The 25,669-nt window shown below is 50.8% G+C and overlaps 1 protein-coding gene across 1 annotated transcript in view; it reads left to right on the top strand.

The window, feature by feature from the left end:
• Positions 1–17,357, top strand: part of FLT1 (fms related receptor tyrosine kinase 1) — a 168,910-nt gene extending 151,553 nt beyond the window's left edge. The window contains exons 22-30 of the mRNA XM_065896240.1: positions 119–216; positions 949–1,071; positions 2,990–3,101; positions 4,607–4,706; positions 10,075–10,180; positions 10,466–10,608; positions 12,430–12,514; positions 14,263–14,357; positions 17,162–17,357. Coding sequence (XP_065752312.1) covers positions 119–216; positions 949–1,071; positions 2,990–3,101; positions 4,607–4,706; positions 10,075–10,180; positions 10,466–10,608; positions 12,430–12,514; positions 14,263–14,357; positions 17,162–17,357 — 1,058 coding nt within the window. The remainder of the gene's footprint in view (positions 1–118; positions 217–948; positions 1,072–2,989; positions 3,102–4,606; positions 4,707–10,074; positions 10,181–10,465; positions 10,609–12,429; positions 12,515–14,262; positions 14,358–17,161) is intronic.
• The last annotated feature ends 8,312 nt before the right edge of the window (positions 17,358–25,669 follow it).

Here is a 25,669-nt window from a genome sequence, read left to right as displayed (position 1 = left end):
ATGAACTCTGATCTACTTGTTGGTTTGTTTCGTGTTTTGCTAACATTGTTCCAATAAACTGGGATTTGGTGGCATAACAAGAGCCATTACAAACAGTTACGGTTTTAATGCTTTCCAGATTCTGACGATTTCTACAAGCAGCCCATCACTATGGAAGATCTGATTTCTTACAGTTTTCAAGTGGCCAGAGGCATGGAGTTTTTGTCTTCCAGAAAGGTCAGCCTCACTCTTTACTCTTTTGCTTCTTCACCAGGCCTGGTCGTGTGGATGTTCACATGGGCAAACACACACCTGTGCTATAAATCCACTTTTCCTCGTATCTGCTTGTACGTGTGTCCTTAAATGCAGAGTGAACTTCACAACACACGACCTAATTTATCCTGATATGAGTGAGGAAGTCTGAGAACAGTGACTCTTGGGTACCAGCAGGTAGAACTTAATTCCAGGGGAAAAGCTCGCTGGGTTTCAGACTAGATGAACCTGGCACCTGTGCTCCACAACGTCCTCTGGCGTGTTTTCAGAGCTGGCCAGACTCTCAGAATACACGACTCCACGGGAGGGCATCTATTAACACATCCCAGTGGGGTCCTCCCAGGAAACTCCAGCTAGATCGTGATCTGATCTCAGCATCTCAGGATAAGAGGTTTTGGGGAAGTTGTGCTCCCTGGGAGAACCCGATGGCCAGCTCTGTTTCCCCAATGCTGTCCTGCAACACAGTAGCAAAGGGGATTCGGGGCCTTTCTTGACTTGGGCGCCTCCGGGGGTCTGCATTGGTAGAGAAGTGCTTCACGTTTGGGGCGACGCCACATGCATCGGGAGCCGCTCCCTTCACGTCAAGGAAGCGTGCGAAATGGATCCCCGAGTTCAGAAGGAGAACACTGAGAAGGCGCAGGAAATCAGCCGATGAGATCGAGGACATGCACTGATCATGCCACTGTCTTATTCTAGTGCATTCATCGGGACCTGGCAGCACGAAATATACTGCTGTCTGAGAACAACGTGGTGAAGATTTGCGATTTTGGCCTTGCCCGGGATATTTATAAGAACCCCGATTACGTCAGAAAAGGAGATGTAAGTCAGTTGGACGTTTCTTGGGCTCATTTAGGCCCTATCATTTCCAAACCACAGACCAAAGCCCTCGGCAGAGGTCGCTGAAAACCAGCACGCGCTTTCCGTGGACCCGAGAGCCCTCGCACGGGGCTCCGGGAGGCCACGGTCCCCTCCTCCTGTCCTTCCCCTGTCCCTGCTCGGCTCCTGTCCTTTGGGCCCCGGAGCGCTGTTCAGTGGGCCCTGCGGGGACCACAGCGTCCCCTCCCCTTTGCCCCGCTGGAAAGAACAGCCTGGACTCTTCCCCTCAAATAAACCCGGGTGATGGATTCAGCAGGTGTACACATCTCAGGAAGGGCGGGGGCAGGCGTCAGGATGACCTTGCCGGGGAGGAAATCGCGTCCCTCCCGGGTTTGCCTTCAGACCCAGCATCGCTGCCAGCTCACACGGGCCTCTCCTCCCCGCCTGTTTCTGAACATAGTGTTATTTTTGCTTTTGCGGGTGACCTCCTGTGCCCCCTCTTCTCTGGCCTTTACCCTGAAGCCTTAATTAAGTCTGTGTCTGGGCTCTGATGACTACTCAACAGTCGCGGTTCTCAAACTTGAGCGAGCACACACATCACCTGGAGAGCCTGTTCAACTGAAAGTCTTGGGTGGAGCCTGAGAATGTACCTCAGCTGGTCCCAGGACTATACTTTGAGAACCACTTCTCCACAGTTTTTTTTCCTTTTTTCTTTTTTTTTTTCTGGCCGCACTGAGAGGCATGTGGGATCTTAGTTCCCTGGCCAGGGATCGAACCTTCACCCCCTGCGCTGGAAGCACAGTGTCTTAACTGCTGGACCACCATGGAAGTCCCCCACTGTTTCTTTCATTTATTTATTTAGTTTTTGGCTGCGTTGGGTCTTTATTGCCGCACGCGGGCTTTCTCTAGCTGCGACGAGCAGGGGCTGCTCTTCGTCACAGTACATGGGCTTCTCATTGCAGTGGCCTCTCTTGTTGCAGAGCACTGGCTCTAGGCATGCACACGGGGTCAGTAGTTGTGGCTCGCGGGCTCTAGAGCGCAGGCTCAGTAGTTGTGGCGCATGGGCTTAGCTGCTCCATGGCATGTGGGATCTTCCCGGACCAGGGCTCAAACCCATGTCCCCTGCATTGGCAGGCGGATTCTTAACCACTGTGCCACCAGGGAAGCCCAGCCCCACTGTTTCTTTTTATAAAAGGAAAACAACAAGCTTTCCTTGAGAGCCCCGATTTGCAAAGATGGCATCTACCCATGTGTCAGTCTGTGCTTCTTTTGTGTCCATCCGTGTCTCTTTCAGCCTCTCCCTGGCCCTCCCCCCTCTTTTTCTCTTTGTCTCTCCACTATCCCAGGCTCCCTGTCAATCCCCATCCCTCTGAAGTGGCCGGGCCTAACTCACTGGAGTTCCTGCTTGAAAACCAGCCACATGGCGTCCTAAATACCGTCCATCAACTATCAACTTCCTTCTTTCTGGTGCCTTTGCCAACTCCCCCCATTCAATGACTTTTTAAATCCTTTTTTTTTTTTTTTTTTAATAGGAATGCCTTTCGAAATCCTTAAGAAAAATTCCAGGAAATTATCGAGTTTCAGGATGCCTTCTACTTCAGATCACTCTTTCCCAGGTCTCTGTAGAGTGTGAGCTCTTGTGGGGAGAAGGATTTCTTAGAGTCAGGACATGCTGTGCTCGTAGGAAGAGCTCACTGAACAACTGTTGCCATCACAGGAATTGGTGTAGCACACAACTCTCCTCCCTCTTTCAGCGTAACACTGCATGTTATATGAGTTTCCTCCATGCTGGGAAACCATCGCTGCTCTAGGAAATGACTTACAGGCCAGATGTTACCTGGGAGGTGACCCCGTGGGCACATGGGGTGGATGTGCTTTGCTGTCACGTTCTCCTGCTCAAGGTCCCCTTGCCCTTTTCTAGACTCGACTTCCTCTCAAGTGGATGGCTCCCGAATCCATCTTTGACAAAAGCTACAGCACCAAGAGCGACGTGTGGTCTTACGGAGTACTGCTGTGGGAAATCTTCTCCTTAGGTAAGCCTGGGGGCAGGATGAGAGCAGACAGGCCAGAACCGAACGCCCGCCCCTCTGCCGAGTGTCCGCGGGCAGATCAGCATCTAACACCCACGTAGGCCCAGGCGAGGGGTGTGTGCACGTGTGCCTGCACCGCAAAGACGTTCGTAGGGCCGTGAACGAGGTCTGACCAGAGTAAGATCCGCAGTCAGGCTTGTCTTCAGCCAGCCTGGCTACTCCTTCCCTGTCCTCGGCCCCCTTCTTCTAATTCCTCAAACACCCATTCCTCTTCCCTCCCCGCGTCCCCGCCTCCCCGCAGAATTTCCCAGGAAAGACCCAACGAACACAGCTCAACCCGTGCCTCTGATGTCAGCACAGCCAGCCCCAGACACTGGTTTACGCAGAATGAGCGGCAGGAACGCTGGTTGTATCTACCCTGCTTCCACCAGCACCCACTGCGGTGGCTGGAAGCCTCGTCCAAGGCGCCCAAGCACACAGATGCGCCCGGAGCCCCAGTCTGCTCGCAGACATGCACCGATGCTCCGAGGCCTCCCAAACGCTGGGTCTAGCCAAGAGTCTTTCGGACTTTGCCAGAAACTTGCCTTGCAGAGCAAATAAAAAGTCACCCAGTAACATCCCTGGTTTCCTGTAATGTGTGAAAAACATTCCCCTGCTTTCGATGACAGGCACCTGCTGCTTCCAGTCTTTGAAAGCAGCTTGGCGGCCACAGTGGCCCCGCGGTGACACAGGGCCAGTGCTGCACGCCGCCCAGCTGCTTCCTCCTGACAGCAGTCACTCGAAAATGCAGACAAACAAATGCTGAGACACACTAGGTTCGAGGTCTGGAACAGGGCAGCTCGGGAGGGCCTGCTACCCCCGAGCCCTACCTCAGCCACCAGTCCCTCTAAGAGGGACGTTTACCTGCGATCCTGCCCAGAAAAACTGGCAAAAGGCGAAGTCCCGGCTCCTCTGGGCCCCCTGCAAGCCCCGCCCCCACAGCAGCCAGCCCAGTCCCGCAGTTCCTGGCCCCCTTCCCTCGGGCCCCTCACGGCAACCGGTCCCCCAGTGCTGTGCGAACCTTACACGAGAGTAGTGAGTTAAAGTCGTTCTCAGCGAGCTGTGAGCGAGCCACCAGTGACCGCCCCCCGAGTCTACTGGCTTTTTAAAAAGCAGCTCGTTAACTCAAGGAAGGAGTCTCTAAATGCTGGGCTTTCTCTAGGGTTCCTTGTAGGGAGAGGGGAGGGACCCCTCAGGTGCCACCCTTTCTCCTGACCCAACAGACCAGAGCAGCCATGGGAACGGCCTGCGGGCATCTGACATCCAGCACCAGGGCGCCAAACAGCCAAGCCTGTCGCCAGCAAGGATCCGCTGAGCTGCCCTGGGGCTTGCGCTGTGCGCTGAGGTCCGTTCCCATCACCAGGAGTTCACTACTCAGCCCTCACCTGGAAGGGAGGAAAGAGACACGGAATTGCCCCCCGGGGCGTTTTGTGCCCTGAGGCCATAACGTGCCCTGTGTTCCGGTACAGGTGGGTCCCCGTACCCGGGCGTGCAGATGGATGAGGACTTCTGCAGCCGCCTGAAGGACGGCATGAGGATGCGGGCCCCGGAGTACGCCACGCCCGAAATGTGAGCCCCCCCTACCCTCCGTCACCTCCAGCCCATGGCTCCCCACCCCCGCACCCCCGGCCAGGCCGCCTCAGGAAGGGGACGTACTGCTGACGTCCAGAGCCCCTGTCCTGGGAGATGCAGGGGGCTCTCCTTACTCCAGGGTCGCCCCTGCCTAGCCCCCTGGGGCCCAGCCGTGCCGGGAGCACGTTCCAGAAGCGAGGCGTCACGTCCTGGACCCGTCCCTACCTAGGGCTTCTCTCCACCCCCGACGTAGCTGCGAGCCGAGGTTAGGAACACAGCTTCTAGCTAGGAGCCCGGGCACAACTGAACAGCCCACCCGGGAAGTGGAGGCCAGACCCCGTGCCCGCTCACAAAGTGGGCCCACGGGCTCCGCAGCTGACCGGCCCTCCAGCCACACTCGGGACCATGGGGGGCTGGCTGGAGTGTAGGGGGAGATGTGGAGGAGAGGAACGGGGGTCCGGACTGGGTAGGAACCCTGCTCCCCGGAGGCCCGCGTGGGCAACGAGGCACCTTCAGCCTGTGCGGAGGGGGGGCTGGGGCTGCTGCTGGCGGTGGCCCCTCCTCTTGGCCCCGTGGCTCTAGGAGGACGGGAGGACCAGGGTGAGGGCTGTCCACCTCGGACAAGTGCTTGCTCGCCCCTCTCAGACTGCCTTCCTGACGCTCTGCGGGTGTTTTGCCCTGAGGCCTGGGCAGGAAGGTGATGACCCCGGCAGTTCTCTCAGGCTGCTAGACAAGGACTCGCCCCCACCCCCCCACCCCGCCGCCCCGTCCATGCTCGCGGCGATACCACCTTTCCCGAACAGACAGGGGGCCCTCCCCCTCCCACCCGCACAACTTGGGGCTGTGAGGAGCCCCTCGATAGCCTTTGGGAGGAGTCGGAGGGAACGAAGGAAGTGTGCGCTTGGCCAAAGTGCCCTCTCTTTCCTCCACGGCCCAGAGACAAGCTAGGTCAGACCCGGGACCATGAGGACGGGGGACTCGGGCCACGGAGGCGGGGCTGGGGAGCGGCCCGAGTGCAGAGGGGAGAAGGGACCCGGCCTTCTCAGTCGTACGTGGTGTCCTTGCCAGCAAAGCACAAGGCCCTTCTGATAGCTGGGGACGCGGCTAGATTAGCCCCAGGCCTGCGCTGGACTGGAGAGAGATTTTAAAGGCAGGAGAGTTCTCAATTGCTCACTGCTTTTACGTGGTGGACAGGGGCAGACACCAGGAGCTCTGGTTTAAAATGAGATGACTTTGCACTTTACAGTTTTCTAAGCGAAGATCCCAGCCCGCTTGAGGGGCAGGCAGACGGGAATTTTCACCTGAATTGGATGAGTGACGAAACTAAGCCTCTGAGAAGTCTCGTGGTTTGCCGTCTAAGTAGAGAGGAGACAGAGTTAAAGGCGGTCCTCTGGACTGAGCTCCCTAGATCACAGGACTGTTAAATTAGGAATATACCCCATGTTCCTTAGAAGAAATGTCTAATATGTCCACTCATGCTTTGAATTAAATGTTTCCTTTGACTTTTCATATAATCTGAAAATCACAAAAGCAAGTTCCCAGTGACTAACAGCAATAATGACTGCGGTCACTAACAACAGCATTTATTAGTTACTTAGTCTTATTAAGCATCAGGCACTGTCTTAGGCACTTTGACATATTAATTTACCTCATTCTCATAACAACCCTATAAAGTGGGTGCTGTTATTATCTCCATCTTACAGATGAGACGACCAAGGCACAGAACACCTAAGCGATTTGCCACTTTGCCAATTAGTTAAGCAAACCGAGCCCCCAGCACCACGCTACACACCTGCAGGGTGTGTTTCCAATTCTTATCCAGGTTCTGGTCCAAAACAACTCACATCAACTTTGGGCCCAAAACTCACTTGGACTTTATCAAACCTTCAAGTCTTTATATAAGGTAGCACTTGTACCCCAGTCCACAGAAAGAAGGATGGTCCCTCAATTCTAGGGAGTTTATTTTAGAAACTATAAAAAGAAAGAAGCAGCTTTGTGAATCGTTTGTTGAGAAGTCCAGAATTCAAACCTTCAGCGTTTGAAAGCTGTTGGAGTCATTTCCCTCCTGTTTGTTCCAACAGCGGGAAGGCCCTGGTGAGGATGAAGGGCAGCTCTCAGAACTAGGGTTCTGTGACCTGAACTTGGTCTAAATTGGCGTGCCCTTGGGAGCTTGGGTGATAGCTTGGAAAGGAAGCTTTTCTCACAGTCCCGTCACCCCTGGCTTGTTTTCTAGAAGGGCCATGGGGTTGGGTGTAACTGGTGTCTCTTTTCTGTATTAAACCTGTTTACTTAGTGATGTAAAGCGGTTTTAACGTGAGTCACTCATTCCTCGCTCAGAGCCTGTTTAATCAGATGTCTTTCAATAAGGGAAGAAATAATGAATGTTTTGATTTTTTTTTTCTTTTCCTTTGGTGTTTGAGATGATTTGCACTGAATCTTAGGCAAGAGGAGTGGAAACTAGAAGTCAGAAACCAAGAATCAAAATAAAAAACAGCAAGAGTCGCAGGTGGTCCCTTCGGCTGGTTTCAGCAGAGAGGAACCTGGGAGAATCCTGTTCACAGGCCTTGCATTTCCCCCACCAGCTGCCTCTCAGCAGCGAAGTGATGCTGGCCGGCATAAGTCTGGGGCCTCTGCTTGACCAAATGCTCCCTACTGTCAGGGCACCCCCCCCCATATTTTTTTGTTTCTTTTTGCCTGGTTCAAGCCTTTCTTGCTTTGGCTGCCTTGTATAGAATATCTGTGTATATATTTACTGTTCTTCCAGTGGCCTCTGAGAATCTGTTTCTTGCTAAAGAAAAGGGAGCCTTAGACAAGGTAAGGCAGACACAGGCCAGCCTCTGCCACAGCCCACGCCCCTGGGGTGAGGATCCCAGACTCGAGTCTCGTGACCACCTGCCTCTGTAGCGTGCATTTCTGTACCTATCTCAATAAATTAGTAAGATGTGTAAACGGACCTTAATATGAGATCCACATGGGACTGTCTTACGCTACTCTAGCCCTGTGGTCGCTAGCAGGCTGGCCTGGGTTGCCTGGATGGAGCGCGTGCCTTGAGCCCTCACTCTAAGGCACTGCTCGTCAGCGAGAGTTAAGGGACCTGTCCTGTGTCCCCCAGAGAGCAGCGACGACAGCCCAGAGTCCCAGCCTCCTCGGTGTCTATAAGCTGAGCCCCACTGCAGTGGTACCTGACACTGGACCACATAGCACACTCACCCGAGGGCCCTCACCGCTCTTAGAACAAGTCAACCCACAGCCCGCCCCTAGGATTTAGGTCAAACAGGTCTAGTAGATGAGACACAGGTAGGGGGGAACCAGAATCATCTTCTGTAAAGAGTCTTGACCCGGAAGTTTGGACAAATGGAGGAAAGTTAGCAATTCAGACACGTGATCTTTATGAACTCCTGTCCATCCCTAAACAAAGACTTAAGTACCCAGCAAGCAGATATCCTATCAGAAAGGAGGACCTCAGCTCCACCAGCCAAGCATCAGGAGAGTTTGCTTGTGAAGACCAGTGCCCGTGGAACGTTCTGACCACGTGGTGTTCCCAACCCCTTGGGTACCTAGAATTTTATCCCGGGGTTAAATCAGAGCCTTTGGACACACACCTGGACCACACTATTCTACCTCTTAGAATTGTTTTTGCTGAATGGGATTTTTTGCCGTTGAGACTTTGGCCAGCATTGAAAGACAACGCACAAGGCCATCCCATGAAGTCATTATTACCCGGATGGTAATGATGCAGTTGAGAGGTGTCTACAAGAACCTCCTTTCAGATTTCAGTTCTTCCTTCCTTTCACCAGCTGCCTGGAAGCTTAGAGCACTGCCTCTGTCAAACTACTCAAAATCATGATATAAATTGGGCATCTTAACTCTGCCTGTAGTTTCAACCTTTTCTCACTGTTATTTTTATATCCCTCCTCATACTCTGCTTTTTTTTTTTCTTTTAACCTTCCTATATTCTCCCCGTCTGTCAGCCGCCTCATAGACTTTGACACAAAATAGGGATAGCCTTAAGAGACACTTGGAGCTGCGGGTGCCGCCTGCAGGCTCACATCTGAGAGGCGGCAGCAGGGATGCGTCACCTCAGGCGCATCCTGGCAGCGCCCAGGTCCCAGCCATGTCTGCAGTCTGCCTTGGGAATTAGGGATTCATGGAAGGAGCAGCACGTTCGCTCCTAGGAGATCAGTCTGACTTCCTTCAGCAGACATTTGTTGAGTGCGCACAGGCAGGCCCTGGGTGAGGTGAGGGGTCTGGAGAGGAGGTCCCTGCCTGAGCAGGGCTCTCAGCCGGGTTCTGACCCAGATCCAGAGTCCAGGCCCATTCAGATTTTGATCCGACCTGGTCAGAGTCCTCTCTAGGGGATCTCCCGAGAGAAGAGATGACTTACAATCAACATCCCGAGGAGAACAAAGAGAATAGATCCTTAAGCCAGTGTGTGTACAGATGCCTGGGAGGTGGTGTGCCCAAAAGGGGCAGGTAGAGACCTCTACTCCCTGCAGACGTGACTGAGAGCGGAGCCCGACACCCTTCGGCCTAAAGTGTCAGGAGCATCACAGAGGAACCCTGTTGACATTTAAATCCCGGGACAAGAGTCGGCTTCTGGGACACTAAGACAAATGGTTTCATATCCAGAAGCCAGCCTGTACTTTTGCCTTGTGCGGAGAGAGGCCAGTTTGTAATGGTGGCTTTGAAATGCTGGGGGTGGGGCATTCAGCCACATGGAAGGAACTAGCATACGGCCCGAGGAGCTACCCACACTCTGTGTGGACGTCCCCCTTTTGGATGCAATGTGGGTCGTGTACACAGTGCCTCCCCCTGCCCACCTCCACTGCTGAGCTCGACAAGGCAACTGTGAGGGGTAAGACATCCCATGTGCTCACGCAGGAGCCCAGGGCAGCCTGCATTCCAGCCTGAGAAGGTCCTAAGACTGCAGACTATTCACCCGTGTATATCTGTGTCTATATCCACTTTCCACCTTTAAGGACACTGTCCTGCTTTGCACAGTGAGGGGAGGACGTGACACTTCATGGCCGAGTGACCACTGGCGTTTCCCCCCAGACAGCTCGGCTTCACTCAGAGCTCAGCCCCCCGCTCCCGCCAACAGCCTGGGTCGTCATGGGCTCTGGGGGGTTGGTTTGAGAGTCTGCCTGTGTAGACGTGTTTTCCACTACCAGCAGGACCTGGCCCGAGCAGCCTTTTTATGTGTCGTGGCTGCGTACCCACATCTAAAAGTGGAGCAAGCACTGCATACTACGAGAAGCATCGTCTTTATACCCATGACAACACCCATCCCTTGGCCAGTGTGTAGGGCAGTCTATGTACCCCCCCACTGCTCTCCAGCAATCTCTGCTGTGCTCTCACCCAACAGCTACCAGATCATGTTGGACTGCTGGCACAAAGACCCAAAAGAAAGGCCAAGATTCGCAGAACTTGTGGAAAAACTAGGCGACTTGCTTCAAGCCAATGTACAACAGGTAAATTTATCTAGAATATCAGAAGGCCAGATGCCTTCAATATAAGTCAAGGGAGTGTCTTCTTTGTCTGTTATTTTAATGGCTATTAATAGCTGAGCTCAGGAGTAAAAGAAAACACGTGTGTGTGGGGGGTGGGGGTGTGTGGGCGTGTGCGGGTATATGCAGACTTATCTTCCCCAAACACAATCAGGATTGTGGAAATGACGTAGTTGAACTGAAACAGTGTCCCACAGAAACAGGCTGAAGTAGAAATGCATGCGACTACACCTGTCTTTGGTGTTTTAGGATGGCAAGGACTATATCCCACTCAATGCCATACTGACAGGAAACAGTGGGTTTACGTACTCAACTCCTGCCTTCTCAGAGGACTTCTTCAAGGAAGATATTTCTGCTCCAAAGTTTAATTCAGGAAGTTCTGATAATGTCAGGTAAGATCTCTCTTTCCCCAACTTCATTTTATAAAATTTTCAAACATAAATAAAAGCCCACCTCCTAAACCCAAACATACATTTTACCTTATTTCGTCTACGTACTCGATACGTGTGTATGTGTGTGTTTTTCTTTTGGCCCAACCTTTTGGAGAAGGGCATAACACCTTCCCTCTAAATACTTTGGTATACATCTCCTAAGGGATAGTCTTCTGTGCCACCACACCAAAAAAAGAAAATTGATAATCCCTTCATACTATTAAATTTTCAAATCTCCATTTTTTCCCCCAAATGTCTTATGTACCTTTTTTAAAAGCGTCATCCAATCAAGAACACTTTGCATTTTCTTTCATTTCTTTAGTCTGTCTTATTCTAGAAGAACTCCTCTTTTGTTCCCCCCAACGACCTTGACTTTTTTCATGATACCTTCGATAAAACGCAACAAAGTGGATTTGTTTTCTTACCTGACAAACTAAGGTACCTCTCGTTAGCCTAGAGGAAATTGGAGAAGGTGTAAGGGAAGAAAGAGGTACTGAGTAGCCGTGCTGGGCGGGGTCAGCACCTCAGTCCTAGCAGTGACACGTGTGTCACACACATTCAGTGCTAATGGTTAGACACGTGCTGTGTGGTCTGGCACCATGCACAAACCAATCCTATGAAGTGTTCCTGTTACACAAGTGGGGACATTAAAGCTCCACAGAGGACAGCTCACCAAAACTGTGCGGCTCAAAAGCCGCAGAATAGAACTTCTAACCCAGGTGTTCTGACACTCCCTCCCTGTCCCCGTGTAGCCAGGACTCGTTTCAGGACTTTTAGACTATCCCGTGGGCCTTCGAGCATTTTTGCCTGCAGTCGGTACACTCCTAGGGCTCCAACCTCAGTTCAGCCAAGCTTGGCAGGTGACTAGGGAAGAGCTGGAAAGACTGATGGTCTGGGACAGGCCTGGAAGAAGTCCAGTGGCCGGCCCAGATTTGCGGTGCTGGGTCACAGGTCAGCGGCACGATTCATACTTCACAACCGGCCCAGATGAGTCATCCATTGTTTTAAAGATGAGAAAAGTAGGGGTGGATTAAATAAATTAGCAGGGGCGGATTGGGTCAGACCTGGGGAGGAAGGTGTCAAAGTTACACGGGCCTTTCCGGTCTGTTGTTAGCCTTGGGCCCAATAGGGAGCTCGCCTAAGAGATGGGGCCTTGTCGGTGGTGACAGGGCCTCAGGTGAGGGGGCGTACAGAGGGTCCCTCTGCCGGCCCCTCCCAACAGATCAACCAAAGCTCAGCAGGCAGTCACAGGGAGCTCATCCAAATACTACCCCTTTCTCCCGATCTGTGATCGCAAAACTGGATACACAAGACTAGCCCTGGTGCTCGATTATGCCATTGAATCAGCTGTGTGACCCTGATGGGTCATGTCCTTTCAGAAGTAGCAGCTGTACATGATGAAGCCACATCACCTCTCTGGGCATCATTTCCCATTTCTCTGTAACATGGGTGTTTAGACCAGATGGCGACCCAGGTCTCTTCTCAGCCCGACGCCATCTGGTTCCACGGGGGACCAGAGGCCTGACCGCTACCGCGTCTCTCAAGGGTCGCTCTGGGGTTTTGCTCAAAACTATGCAACGTGAATTAGCAACCACAGGAGGAAGTAGCACCAGTGTCTGGATTCCCGGGGAGACACAGCCAGAGAACTGCAGCCTCAAGAGGGATGAGGTGACTCCTGGTACTTGGGTTCACCTTAGCTGGGATGTGGTGCCCATGGTCTCCTGACTAACCGAAACTGGATGCATTTTCCTGTCCTGATTATTCTGTCTGCTTCTTCTTTAGATATGTAAATGCTCTCAATTTCATCAGCCTGGAAAAAATCAAAACCTTTGAAGAACTTTCACCAAATGCCACGTCCATGCTTGATGTAAGTAATGGAAGGAACCTACTCAGTGCACCCCATCCAAACACAAGCTCCAGTCGTCCGGTGGCTCTAGGTCAACGGGGGCCAGTAATCAGCGGTGGCTGAAATGGCCATTTCAGGGGGGCGGACAACAAGACACAGAATACACAGAGCTAATCTGAAAGTAATTCTGTAGTTTGAAGATGACCCAGGATTCACTCCAGGGCCCATGTCCTTGCCTGGGCGTAACTCAGTCCCCTACAAAACCTCACTGTGTGTTTCTAAGCTTCTTGGCCATCAGTGATGGAACCTTGCTTTCAGAGCATTAGAGGAACTCAAAGCTGTGTGAGTGGTTGCACCTTCGTGGTGCGACAGAGAGCCCTCTCCCTCGGGCAGCTCTGAGATCCTGGAAGAATCTCCTAGGCCTCTGTTCCCACCCAACCACACAGGGCAGAGTGATCCATACAGCCCAGCAAACAAGAGGCCTCAACCAGCTTGTCCCTTTAAAAGATCTGGGATGTGGGGCTGAGAGAATAAGGGGAGGAGAGGAAGGGCTGGACAAGAGACATGGCCGCTGCATCTCAGGGCCGCTCACGGAGTCGTGACCCAAAAAAGGCCTGTAAAACCTACGGTGGGGGCTTCCCTGGTGGCGCAGTGGCTGAGAGTCCGCCTGCCGATGCAGGGCACATGGGTTCGTGCCCCGGTCCGGGAAGATCCCGCCTGCCGCGGAGCGGCTGGGCCCGTGAGCCATGGCCGCTGAGCCTGTGCGTCCAGAGCCTGTGCTCGGCAACGGGAGAGGCCGCAGCAGTGAGAGGCCCGCCTACCCCCCCAAAAAAAAAAAACCTACTGTGGTGTGAAAGTGATGACCACAAAGAGCGTGGCCTTGAGACACAGCAGTCACCACTGAAAAACACCAAAACCTTCCAAACACACCAGATAAAGAGGAAAGATTATTTAAACACTAAAAAAAAAAAAAAAAAAAAAAAAAATTACAAATAAGCTGGTGAATACAAAGGCAAAGTGGCTGGAAATTTTGGTTTGCTGCTTAGAAACACTGGTTTTAAGTCCAAGGAGACGATACGAAACAAAACATGGAAGGCTTCTTTGACCCTCAGCCCTGCCCACCTGAGTACCTGGGGAACTGGGGTAGGCCCCTTCCTGAGGCTCCTTTACTGACGGATAGTTAAGGACACAGACAGAGCCACGGGGGGACTGAAGGTGGCAGGAACCACGTGTGGGGTCCACTCACTGGAAACGCCGTATTAACAGAGTCAGGACCCTGCATAAAATTCAGTGCTAAATACGAACCAACAAGGAAACAGAATGGCTGGAAACCATCACACAGGAGGGCCTAAAAATTCTGTAGAATCTTCAAGAAAAATTAAACCGTGTCTTTATCATTTCTCAGAGTCTTTACATATCATTGCCAAGTCATCCGCCCAACTATCTTTAATATATTTAAGCAATAATTTGCATAAAAGTTGACTAGGAAAAACGCTCACCTGGTCCCCGCAGTTTTCCCTTTTGTTTACGTTTGCTTTCTTCACCGTCAGGAGGAAGGGCCTCAGTCACTGGGCACAGGGATTTCTTATGACTGACAAAGTTTAGACTTGCCGATATGGAGACAATGCTGTGTCTTCACAGGCAGGGAGTGTGGAAGATGAGGCCAGAGCCTGGAGTGACCTTAGATGCGCATCCCAACATCACACCCCGATTGGCATGGGCCCCTCCAGGTCAAGCAAGAGGTGTAACCTTTTCCTTCTTCCCTTCAGGACTACCAGCTGGACAGTGGCACCCTGCTGGCCTCTCCCTTGCTAAAGCGCTTCACCTGGGCCGAGAGTAAACCCAAAGCCTCACTGAAGATTGAGTAAGGACGCTGGGGGGCTCTGACCAGTTTCCGGATGGGCGAGAAGGAAGATGCCGGGGGAGAGGGTTTCATGGCGATACTTGAGGGCTACCTGCCCTCCTAGACCATAGTGTCCAGGCCGTGCAGAAAGCACTTTTTTCTCCCCAGAAGGACAGGAAAGAGGGCATAAAATCAGACATCTGAGCGCCATGTTCTGGGAAGGAAGACTGGGATTTAAGGGAAAACAGAACTTGCTTTACAGGCAAGGACAGGCAGTCCGAGCCCATGAAGCACAGCCCCTCGGTGGAAAGGAGCCCCATGTCTCCAACTGTCAACAGCACACAGTCAGATAGAGACCTGCTCACAGGGGCGGGGAGGGGACGCGCACCCCTCACCATCCCGAGTCGGCAGCAGCGGCACAGGAAGGGCCCGACTACTGCCGTCCAGTCATGAGACTCGCCCTCCTGACACCCCAACCCTTGCAAGTGAGTGCTCATGTCCTGTGGACCGTGGCTTTCCTTCCTCCACACAGCGGCCGGTGGCAACGCCGTCAGAAAACGTGGGCTGTCGCTGGACCCTCCAGGACGACCCTCTCGGTGCTCGTCCCTTCCCGGTTCAAATGCCTGCCCCTGACTCACCCACAGGCAGAACCATCCTGCTCCTCTTGTACCTAAATCAGGGCTCTGCTGACTCACAGAGCCAGAGGGTAAACCACGGCTCGCCTCTGCCGCTTACAGAAGCGGCCGTCCCCAGTACACGAGCAAGGAGCTGCAGCCGTGTGCGGTCACCTCTCCCTACAGAAGCAGGCAACCGCGGCCAGGGAGCACAGGGAAATATGCTTAACCTCATTAGTCATCAGGGAGATGCAAGGCACATGAGACACCCCTTCTTCACACCTGCCCGCATGGCTGGAATCAGAGTCAGTGCTGGCGAGGAGATGGAGAAATTAGAACCCTGTATGCTCGCTGGTAGGAACATAGAACAGTGCAGCCACTTTGGAAAACAGTCTAGCAGTTCCTCAGGAGGCTAAATAGAGTTAGTCTAGGAACCGGCAATGCAGCTCCGTAGGTGTATACCCCACGGAAATGAAAACTTCCGTCCGCACAGAAACTTGCACACAAATCTTCACAGCAGCATTATTCATAATGACCAAAGGAAGAAACAACTCGAATGTCTATCAACTGGCGAATGGATAACTAAAATGCATATATCTGTACAACAGAAGGAGATTTGTCAATAAAAAGTATGAGGTACCGATACACGCTGCAACATGGATGAACCTTGAATGAAGTGAAAAGGGCCGCTCGTGAAACACTATGCATCGTATGAGTCCATGTATAGGAAATGCCCAGAAGAGCCATCTGTAAATATACTAACCGCCACCGGCCTGTACGCTTGAAATAGGTGAATCTCATAGTATGTAAGTTGTATGTCAATACATCTGCTTAACAAAACAAAACAAAAACACGAACAGGTGGCCAGCGCACGGCTAGTTTGCTGGCCCTGATCCAAGTCGAAGGGTGGCCACAGACGCCTCTGAGCGATGGGGCCCACAGCGCATCCACCCCAGGGAGCTGGAGGGCCGGGAACGTTCGGGCCCGAACACCTGCGCACGCATGTCCTCTGCGGCGCCCCCCACCCCGCCCGGGGGCCCAGAGCCGCGCGCCGGGCAGGTCAGGGGACACCGCGGGGAGTGACGGGAGAAGCGGGACCCACGCGCTTTTGTTTCCCGCTTTAAAACACTTCCAGAAACACTTTCCTGTGTGGAAAAAAGGAAAACCACCCATTGCATCCTCTACTCGGAGACTAAAATACAGAACATGGATCGAAGGCTGGGCGCCGCTAATGCAGAGCCAATCAAACAACGTCGTGGCGCCCGGGGTTCTCATTCTCATCCCAGCTGTTAAGCCCACCAAACACGGGAGGACGAGAAGCTCCTCTGCCCGGCGCGTAGGAACATAAAACGTCCTGGGCTGCATGCGACGCACGGAAGCCAGCAGCCAGTCCCCTGCCCCTTCACCCTTGCCGCGATACACCGCCTTACCTGGACATGCCTCTCCTCGGGAGCACAAACAGGAGACGGAGACGGACGGCTGTGCTCACCTTTCCGTAGGACGTTCTAGTAGTTTCTCCAGGCGGCTGTAACAAACTTCCACAAACTCGGTGGCTCGACACAGGAGTTCCGGAGGCCGGACGTCCAAGATGAAGCTGTCACAGGGCTGCGCTCCCTTGGGAGGCCCCGGGGAAGACCGTGCCTCTCCTCCTCCAGCGGTGCCGCCCCCGGCGTCTCCTCGGCCCCATCTTCCCGCTCCTCCTGCGTGCGCCGTGACGCCACCTCCGCCTCTCTTATAAGGACGCGTGTGATTGTGCTTGAGGCCCACCTGGGGGACGCAGGCCAGGCGCCGCCTCCGGAGATCCTTTAGCTCAATCGCAGCTCTTGCCTTATAAAGTGCTATTCACAGGTTCCAGGGATTCGACTTGAATATTTGCGGGGCTGGGGAGCATCTCTGAGCCAATCACAGGAGTAGGGGAGGGCCGGACCCACGCCCCGGGGCTATTTTCCACCAGCAGTTCTGGGTTTGTCTTAACTAATTCCACCCTCGGCCCCGGCCGGCCGGCCGGCCGGCGGAATGACCCCCAGCTGGTGGCAGAGAGGCCGTGCGCAGCTCCAGAGACCCGGGCAGAGGGCGAGGTGGGACTCCACAGCCATAAAACCCCAGGACGCCTATGAGCAAACGACCCACTGAGGGGTGGACTTGAGTGTGTTCAAGAAATCAACTTTGTACGGTTGATTCTTTTCCTTTCTTTTCTTTCTTTAGCTTGAGAGTAACAAGTACAAGTAAGGAGTCGGGCCTTTCTGACCTCAGCAGACCCGCGTTCTGCCATGCCAGCTGTGGGCACCTCAGCAGAGGCCGGCGCAGATTCACCTATGACCCCTCGGAGCTGGAGAGGAAGATTTCGTGCTGCTCTCCCCCACCCGACTACAACTCCGTGGTCCCGTACTCCACCGCACCCGTCTAGAGCCCGACTCAGCACAGCCTTCTTTCTAGAACCACGTGTGTATTCATGCCCCCAGAAAAGTAGCTTTTGCCAGTATTATGCATATATAAATCGACACCTTTTCCTTTCCACAGAAGCCAGCTGCTTTTGTGTGACTGTTAATAGTGCTTTTTGTCTCTTCTGACTAACAAGAATGTAACCCCAGATAGATAAAGCCAGGAGCACCACTGCCAACCCTCGCGGGACTCAGAGGGTAGGAGGAATCCTTCCTCAGCCCCAGGACTTGCTTCTCCTCCCCGGGGCCCCAGGGCCGCCGGGCTCCGGGTGGTTGAGGACACACACTGTCACCTGTCACCGGCCTGTACAGCAAAGGCGTGGCTCTGGGGCCCCGCAGCAGCTGACACGGCCCGGGACGAGGAGGGGAGAGGGGAAGAGAACAGGACGGGGCGCGGGGACCGAGTGGGATGGGGGCAGTACCACTGGGTCCACGTTCGAGAACCAGCCAGGGAGCAGACAGGACAGGGGGTGGGCGGTGAGCGGAGGCCAGAAAAGGCCAAACGTAATTTTTGGAACGACCAAGCACATTGCACCACCTCAGCTATGGGATGGGTTCTGTGCCTCTTCCCAGACGGGGCACGGCTTTCGTCTCCAGCGCCGGGTGGAGCTCGAAGCCAAGCCCGTCCCCCCGCCGGCCCCCCGGCAGGACACGCTGACCCCAACCCCCTGAGCTGGGCGGGGCGGGGGTCGCCTCTCCCCAGGCGCCGCTCCCAGGAAGCTCAGCCCAGTGAGCCTGGTCTGCTAGGTCACCGGTTCGGCTTAAAGCCACGTTTTCAAAGATACTGTCAGCTTCCATCTGGAGTATTAACAGCTAGTCAAGACACTTAACTCAGTTTTTGGTATTAACCTGTTTCGTGCAGTTAGTTATAAAAGGAAGCTGAGGAGAAGGAAAACAGTCTTGTGCAGGTTTACTCTAGACCCAAACTAGGATAGATGGAGGAAAAAAGAGAAGGCGGAGTGAAAACCCCATTTCCACGCCAACCAGACCAACTCCCGAAAACCGTGGCGACCCGAGGACAGAAGTCAACCAGGTGTCCTTATTCGGTGGAGACCCTACCCACGCTCGCCTCTTAGACAGAAGAGCATTGACCAATGTCTACTAAGCACTTTATGCTCCTTGAGGAAAAAGGTGGTATGTAATTTATGCAAGATACTTCTAGAATGATGGGGACTCAGGATATTAGTTAATGAGCCGACAATAGGAGAAAAGCCTCTTTTCATCTACTTTGGGCCTTGCCTTGGGTCTGAGGATGATGGAAATAGGGAGACAGGGTACAAAAGGGTGCCTACTTCTCAGGGTCCAGAGGCCCTGGGCCCCTCACTGGCTCTGCGTGACACTGCGTGTTTAGGATGTGCACACCTTCTGGGGCCAGCTGGAGCCAGACAGGCCACAAGGAATCACTGCTCCTGTAGAGAAGAGGACGCTTCCCTTCTTAACTCTAGAACCTGAGATGGAAGTGATAGACGGGCCTGTGCTTCCTGCCCCGTGTGCCACAGTCGCGCTTCAAGGCTCTTCGTATGAAGAGATGGGAGAGCTGGAACGTCCCCAGCAAGACGTCGGCTGCTTCCGGGGGCGGGGACTCTGCTGGAGGAGCCTCTGGCCAGTCTCCAGCAAGAGTCAAGTGCAGACAGTATCGGGCCAGGGCCCTGGAGAGGGGGGCCTTCTTCCTGTTCTTCACAAGCCCGAGAGCACCTGTGACCCCTGGCAACAGTAGAAATCAGGTAACCGGGAGGAGGTCAAACGGCAATTACAAGAAGACCACAATCGATTCTCCTGTCTTCTCAAATCAGTTAAGGATCCAGCAGTTAGTGAAAACAAAGCAAAACCTTAGCTATGCATATAATGTCTTGATTTCAATAATCTAACTCTTAATCATTAAGAGGCCTTAGTGATACCATCTTTCCAAAAGAACACGTTAGACTGTGTTAATCCGGCTTCCTCAGAGACTCGGGTCTGTCCCATCAGTCCGGTTTTATCTGGAGTCTTAACATAGAATGAAAACTGGAAGCTGGGAGGAATGAGTATATCCAGTGGCGAAGGGCTTGTCCCAGACGGGTTCGTTGAAACAGCACTGAAAATGCAATCACTGGTGGACTGATGGTATTCTTAGACCCATTTGTCATCTCCGACAGAAATGGTTGGCCTGAACAATGACGGGACAAGTACTCCCTTTCAGGACTTGTGAGATCAAGGACACGGAGCAGCGTGGGTAGGAGGGGACGGGAACCACGCGCGAGCCTGTATCTAGCTGGTCTAAGAATGACGCTCAGGCCCGTGGAGCAAGTGGGTCCAAACCCTGAGAAGGTGACCTCGGCCTTCTGGCTGCGCCTCGCTTCCTGGCCCCTAAGAATGCCGCACAGGAAACAACCACGTGTCGGCCCCTTTTAACTGATCAAAGAAGGAGCGCGTCTTTGACCGACAGTGGTAGTAACTATATGTATATTTGTGTGTGTGTGTGTGTGTTTTGTGCAGAACTATTTAAGGAAACTGGAATTTTAAAGTTACTTTTATACAAACCAAGAATATATGCTGCAGATATAAGACAGAATCTCGTCCTACATCTCTAGTCACTATGAATGTACTTTGTATGCTATCTTCATATAATAAAATTAACTTACAAAAACATCCATATTTTCCATTTTGCGTATAAGTGAAAAAAGGGGTCTTGGTTTCCCTGGGCGGGGGAGTGGACAGGTGTTCTGGGAGAGCTCATGAAATACCAATTACTAATCCGGCACAAGAAACAGAAACCAAGCGCCACTAAAGACGGGGCACAGAGCTTCTCCCAGTCCAGAGTGGCTGCTCTTAACAATTGAGACACTGCAAACAGTAAATCAACATCAAAATATAAAATGAATACGATCACAAGTAAAATGGACAGACTGAGTGCGAGTGCTGGCTGCAGACCAAAGTCCCCTCAATTAAAAAAGAGGCAGGCTTTCCCAAACACTAACATTACCATGACCACAGAATGTGTGTGTGTGTGTACACACGCGCGTGGGTGTCTATTTGTGTATTAGAGGTTGTGTGCTGGGAACCATACGAAATAACTAGGCAATGACACAAGAGCTTCCCTAAGAAAAGGACACTAGCTACGTATTCTTCAATTTTGTTTTCTGGATCACATCCTAGAAAGAGGAACCATTCAGGTAATCACTAATAGACATAGAGTAAGTGACCAACACATTGTCTTAGAAAGCGGTCATACCATCACCTTCCTAATAACATCATAAGCAAACCAGATTGGAGAAACGCTTCCAGGGAAAACAGGCCTACTTTCTTTGGGACAAGGCGAGAACAAGGGATAGATAACTAATCTCAATACATTTGTGGTTATTAGCTGAAGTGGGCAAAAAGCATTTTATCTTCGAGAATCTGAAATCCTTTAAAAATGGTACTGGTTTTCTTAACACAAAAGTCACTAATTTAGGCAAAGGATTTGAAGAATGTTCAAGGAATTGGTGTCACGTCATCGTTTAGAAGTTTTCTCATGACTCTAGAAACTTATTGTACATTTGGGAATGAATTCTTTTCTTTTGTCCAGCAGCAGGATAGCCCAGTAAGGTTTATTGGACTCCTCAGCGTTAAACGTATTACCAGACTTTCGGATTTCACAGGCCAGGAAATATTTCAGAAATATCCTGGATCCCAACACAGGAATGACTAGCCTTCTGTGTTTTGAACTAAAGACATTTAAGAGAAAAAAAAACAAAACAAAGTAACCCCCCAAACCCACTAGATGCCACTAATGTTCTGTTTCTTGATCTGGGTGTGGGAAATAGGTACGTTCACGTCATGATCATTCACTGAGCTGTACCCTTACATGCAAACGCACGTGTGTGTGCTCTTCAATAAAGGATTATTAAAATGAAATAAACCTGATTGATCACCACAACTCTTCACAGAGGAAAAACCCATTTTAAAGAGAGTAAGGGCTTAGACTCAAACATAGCAACTGAATTTTATGTGCCAGGAACTATTTATTCCAAGTGGTTTAGAGAAATAAACTCATTTAATTTTCAGAGCAACCCAATGTGATAGGCACAATCAGTATACCCTTCACATCGATGGGACAACTGACGGAGTCAAGAGAACGTCAAAATCCCACCATCACATCTGCCCACCTACCACAGACACTCTGCCCTCCCGACTCAGAACACCCGGGGTACACGCAGCCCCTCCCTCTCCTCGACTCAAGGCCATTGCTCCAGCAACTCACCACCCCTCACCCCTGCCCATCTTCCCTTTTCCACTGGACCATACGAACATGCTATTACCTCTCCCATCTGGCAAAACCCAAAACCCTCCATCCCTGCTTTCCCCTCCAGCTAGCACCTCATCTCTCTTTTCCTCTTCACAGCAAAATTCCTTGAAAGAGCTGGTTATATACTACGCTTTGTTTCTGGTTCCTCTCCTCCCACTCAAGCCAAGCTTTCTCTCCCACTCACCGAAAAGGAGCTGCTCCATGGGGAGCTTATCCATGACGCCACGTCGCTAAACTCAGTGGCCATTTTCAGTCTCAGTCTTAACACCTTGACCCTTATTCCTGGAAACACCTTGATTCTAGGACATCACAGATTTTTCTTCCCACCTCACTGGTCATTTCTGCCTCATACTGGTTTTCTTTTCTCTGATCCTTGAACAGTGTTCCAGGAACCCCAGGGCTCTGCCCCTGGACCTTTCCACTTCTCAGTCTATACTAACTCTCTTCATGCTCTCAATCAGCCTCAAAGCTTGAAATGACATCTATATGATAATGACTTGCAAATTACATGTATAGGCCAGATCTCTCCCCCTAACCTCCAAACTCGTATGTGAGTGCTAAACCAACATCTCTTGATGCTGGAGCAGACTGTATTTTCCAAAAAATCACTGCACCTATACCTCCCATCCCACATGAGCTTTGGCAGTGTCCTTGTCATTTCCCCATCCAATTCCTCTCCCCTGGAATCAGAGCGGGCTTTGTGACTCGTCAGCAACAGAATGTGCCAGAAGTGACCGTGCATGATTCCGAGGCCAGGCCAGAAAAGACCATGCCCCCTCCACCCGAGGTCACTCATTCTCCCACCGGTCCCACCAGAGAGGCAGTCGCCAGAGCTGGAGAAGCCTAAGCCTCACGGGGAGGCCACGGGTTGGTGCCTCCACTGACCGGCCCCAGCTGAGTCCAGTTCATGACCTTCAGTTCAGGTGCCAGGTCGGATGATTGCAGCCCCCACCCTCCTGGCACCGGAGTTTTCCCTGCTGAGGTCCAACATAATGGGTAGAGCTAAGCCATCCCTGCTGTGCCCTGTCCTAATTCCTGACCCACAGAATCCATGAGAGTAAAATGGGGGTTGTTTTATGCCACTGAAGTTTACGGTCCATCGTCACTAAACAATAAAAAACCAGCACAAACGTGTACTAAACATCTTAAACTTAACAGGCCCCAAACCAAATTCCCAACTGTCTTTCCTCACTTCCCCCCCTTCCCCGTGCCAACCCCCTCCCTCCCTCCCTCCCTCCCTCCCTCCAAAAACCCCTTTCTTCCTACAACCATCTCTTTCAATTCAGTAGAATCCTCCATCCTGTCAGTAGTGGGCCAAAATCTTCATAGTCATTTTGATTCCTCTCTTCTTTCTTACTCCACGTCCTAGAAATCATAAATCAGGACATGCTCTTGGCTCTACCTTTAAAATGTATTCAGAATCCAGCTGCTTCCCACTGCCTCTACAGCTATCTCCCCGTCGTCACCCCACCCCAAACCCCCTAACCAGCAGCCCGAGTGATCCTTTCAAATGCTGTGCCATGCTATTCCTGCTCACAATCCTTCTCGAAGCTTCCCCTGCAGGAGTGAACACCAAAGTTTCCTGCCGATTCTGCTCTGGCCATGGGAGCCTGCTTGCCCTGCCTCAGACGCTCCCGGCACGTTCCCCGGCCTGGAATTCTTTTCCCTCAGACACCTGCAATGCCTGGCTCCTTCTCTTCAAGTCTTTGCTCAAACACAACCTTCTCAGGGAGACCTACTTACCCAGATCGTCCCATCTGAAATTCTACCATCACCACCAAACTCCCCACACCTAGAGTTGCAAGATGAAACACAGGATGGCTAATTAAATCTGAATTTCAGATAAACAAATGATCCTGTGTCCCATGCAATACTTGAGACGCACTCATGCTAAAAAAAAAATTATCCACTGTTTATCTGAAATTCAATTTTGTGTTGTCTATTTTAATTTGCTAAATCTGGCAACCCTATCCACGCCCTTTACCCTACTTTATTTTCTTTCCATAACCATTATTACCTCTTAACTACTATATACTCCTTTTCCCTGATGGGATGAAAGCTCTCTAAGAGCAGAAATATTTGTCTGTTGTGGTCAGAGTGCTGTTGGTTCCTAGAACAATGCCTGACGTATAACAGGCATTCAATAAATACAGGCAGACCTCACAGATGCTGCTTTTTCTACAGACTGAAGGTCTGCGGCATCCCTGCATCGAGGAAGGTCTAAAGGCACCGTTTTTCCAACAGCAACTGCTCACCCACTTCAGGGCTCTGTGTCACGTTTTGGTAATTCCCTTAGTATTTCAAACTTTTTCATTATTACTATATTTGTTATAGTGATCAGGCACCTCTGACGTTACTATTGCAAGATTACAACTTGCTGAAGGCTCACATGATGGCAGTATTTTAAAATTAAGGTATATACATTTTTTTTAGACATAATGCTGTTGCACACCTAACAGACTGCAGTACAGTGTAAACGTAACTTTTGTATGCACCGGGAAACCAAAAACTTCATGTGACTCACTTTACTGCAGTGGTCTGGAACTGAACCCACAATGTCTGAGGTAGGCCTGTATTTAATGAATGAGTACCTAGTTTCAACAAATATTACCATTTCGTCATATTTTCCTTCTCTACCCTTCTATTCGGAATGACGTTTCTTGGGGGGTGGGGGGAGAGGAACCTTCACCTATATAGTAAATTAACCGCGTCTGACTCAAAGACTAGCAGATGTCATTCCTTTAAGTAGGTCCTCTCTCCTAAACTACACGGTATATGCCACGTACTATTTAGAAACGTTTGGGTGTAACTACACATTTTGTAAAGAACAAGTACTTAAAATACTTATCTGCATTTTTGGTGCCTAGAACAGATCCAAGTTAGGCATTTAACAGATATTTGGTAAATTAACAAATAAATCTGCCACCATTTTATCCAAAGACCAAAGCTTCCTCCAAAACACATATGAAACGTTTGGCCTTTTAAGTCCCAATCATAAAACAAACATCATCTTGTTAAATGAACTGGTAGCAAAAAAAAAAAAAGGACCATCTTCTCTCTGTAATTCTTTATTAAAAATACTGCTGTACACGTAGAGACTGAAAACAGGATTAAAGATGAATAACCCATATTGGGATCATGACATTAGAACTTAACATACTGGTGCTTTTCAGGGAAGGTGTTGACATCCAAATTACAGAACCAAGGTCAAAAGCAAAATACAAAGGTACCCTCAAAAATATTTACAATGAAGTAAATACATTAACAGATTTTAAAATAGGTAACAAAAAATTGAAATGACCAACGTTACATGATTTCAAGGGTTGTCCGTTCTGTGCTTGTATCTGTCATAACAGGAAGGTGTGCAAGTTTATATCCTTAATTTGAGTACTTCCAGATATCAAAATCTTCCTATGAATTAAAAAGACTAACTTTTAGACAACCTGTTAAATGGAATTACACTATGGAAAAGAGGGCTCCCCCAAAAAACACCTAAGCAGAACTAAGAGTTCTACTGAAAACCATTCCCAATAAAAACTAAATGAAAAATAAATATAAAACAAAGCTTAAAAAAAATAACGTATTACCTGACACCAACTGTTTTCTGGCTGACAATATTTACTCATGAAAACATATCAGCTGTCTACCTTTTTAGTCAAACCAAGTCCTGAGGTTACTAGGGGCTGAAGCAAGCTAGCATTTACGATGCAAACACTCTTGGGGTTGTGATTTGAACCGGCCTCGCAGAGGGAAGTTTGCTGGTCTACACAGAATGAGAAAATCAAGCCCTATTTTACCCCTGCCCTTCCTTAGCTTTTGCAAAACATTGGTCCACAAATTAAATTTTCAAGAAGTTCCCAGACCCCGAAACTAAAATAGATGATCCCCTTTCATTTTCAAAGAAAACAATATTGGAAAAAATCTCCAGCCCGCTTATAAATTAAGCATTTCATATTTCTTCTAGAATACAAGTAGTTCTTTTTTGTACAAAAGAATTACAATATGATTTGT

Source organism: Phocoena phocoena, chromosome 18 (assembly GCF_963924675.1).
Source record: "Phocoena phocoena chromosome 18, mPhoPho1.1, whole genome shotgun sequence".
Classification (NCBI taxonomy): Eukaryota; Metazoa; Chordata; class Mammalia; order Artiodactyla; family Phocoenidae; genus Phocoena; species Phocoena phocoena.
The sequence above is the reverse complement of the archived record's forward strand: the minus strand, read 5'-3'. Positions and strand labels throughout refer to the sequence as shown.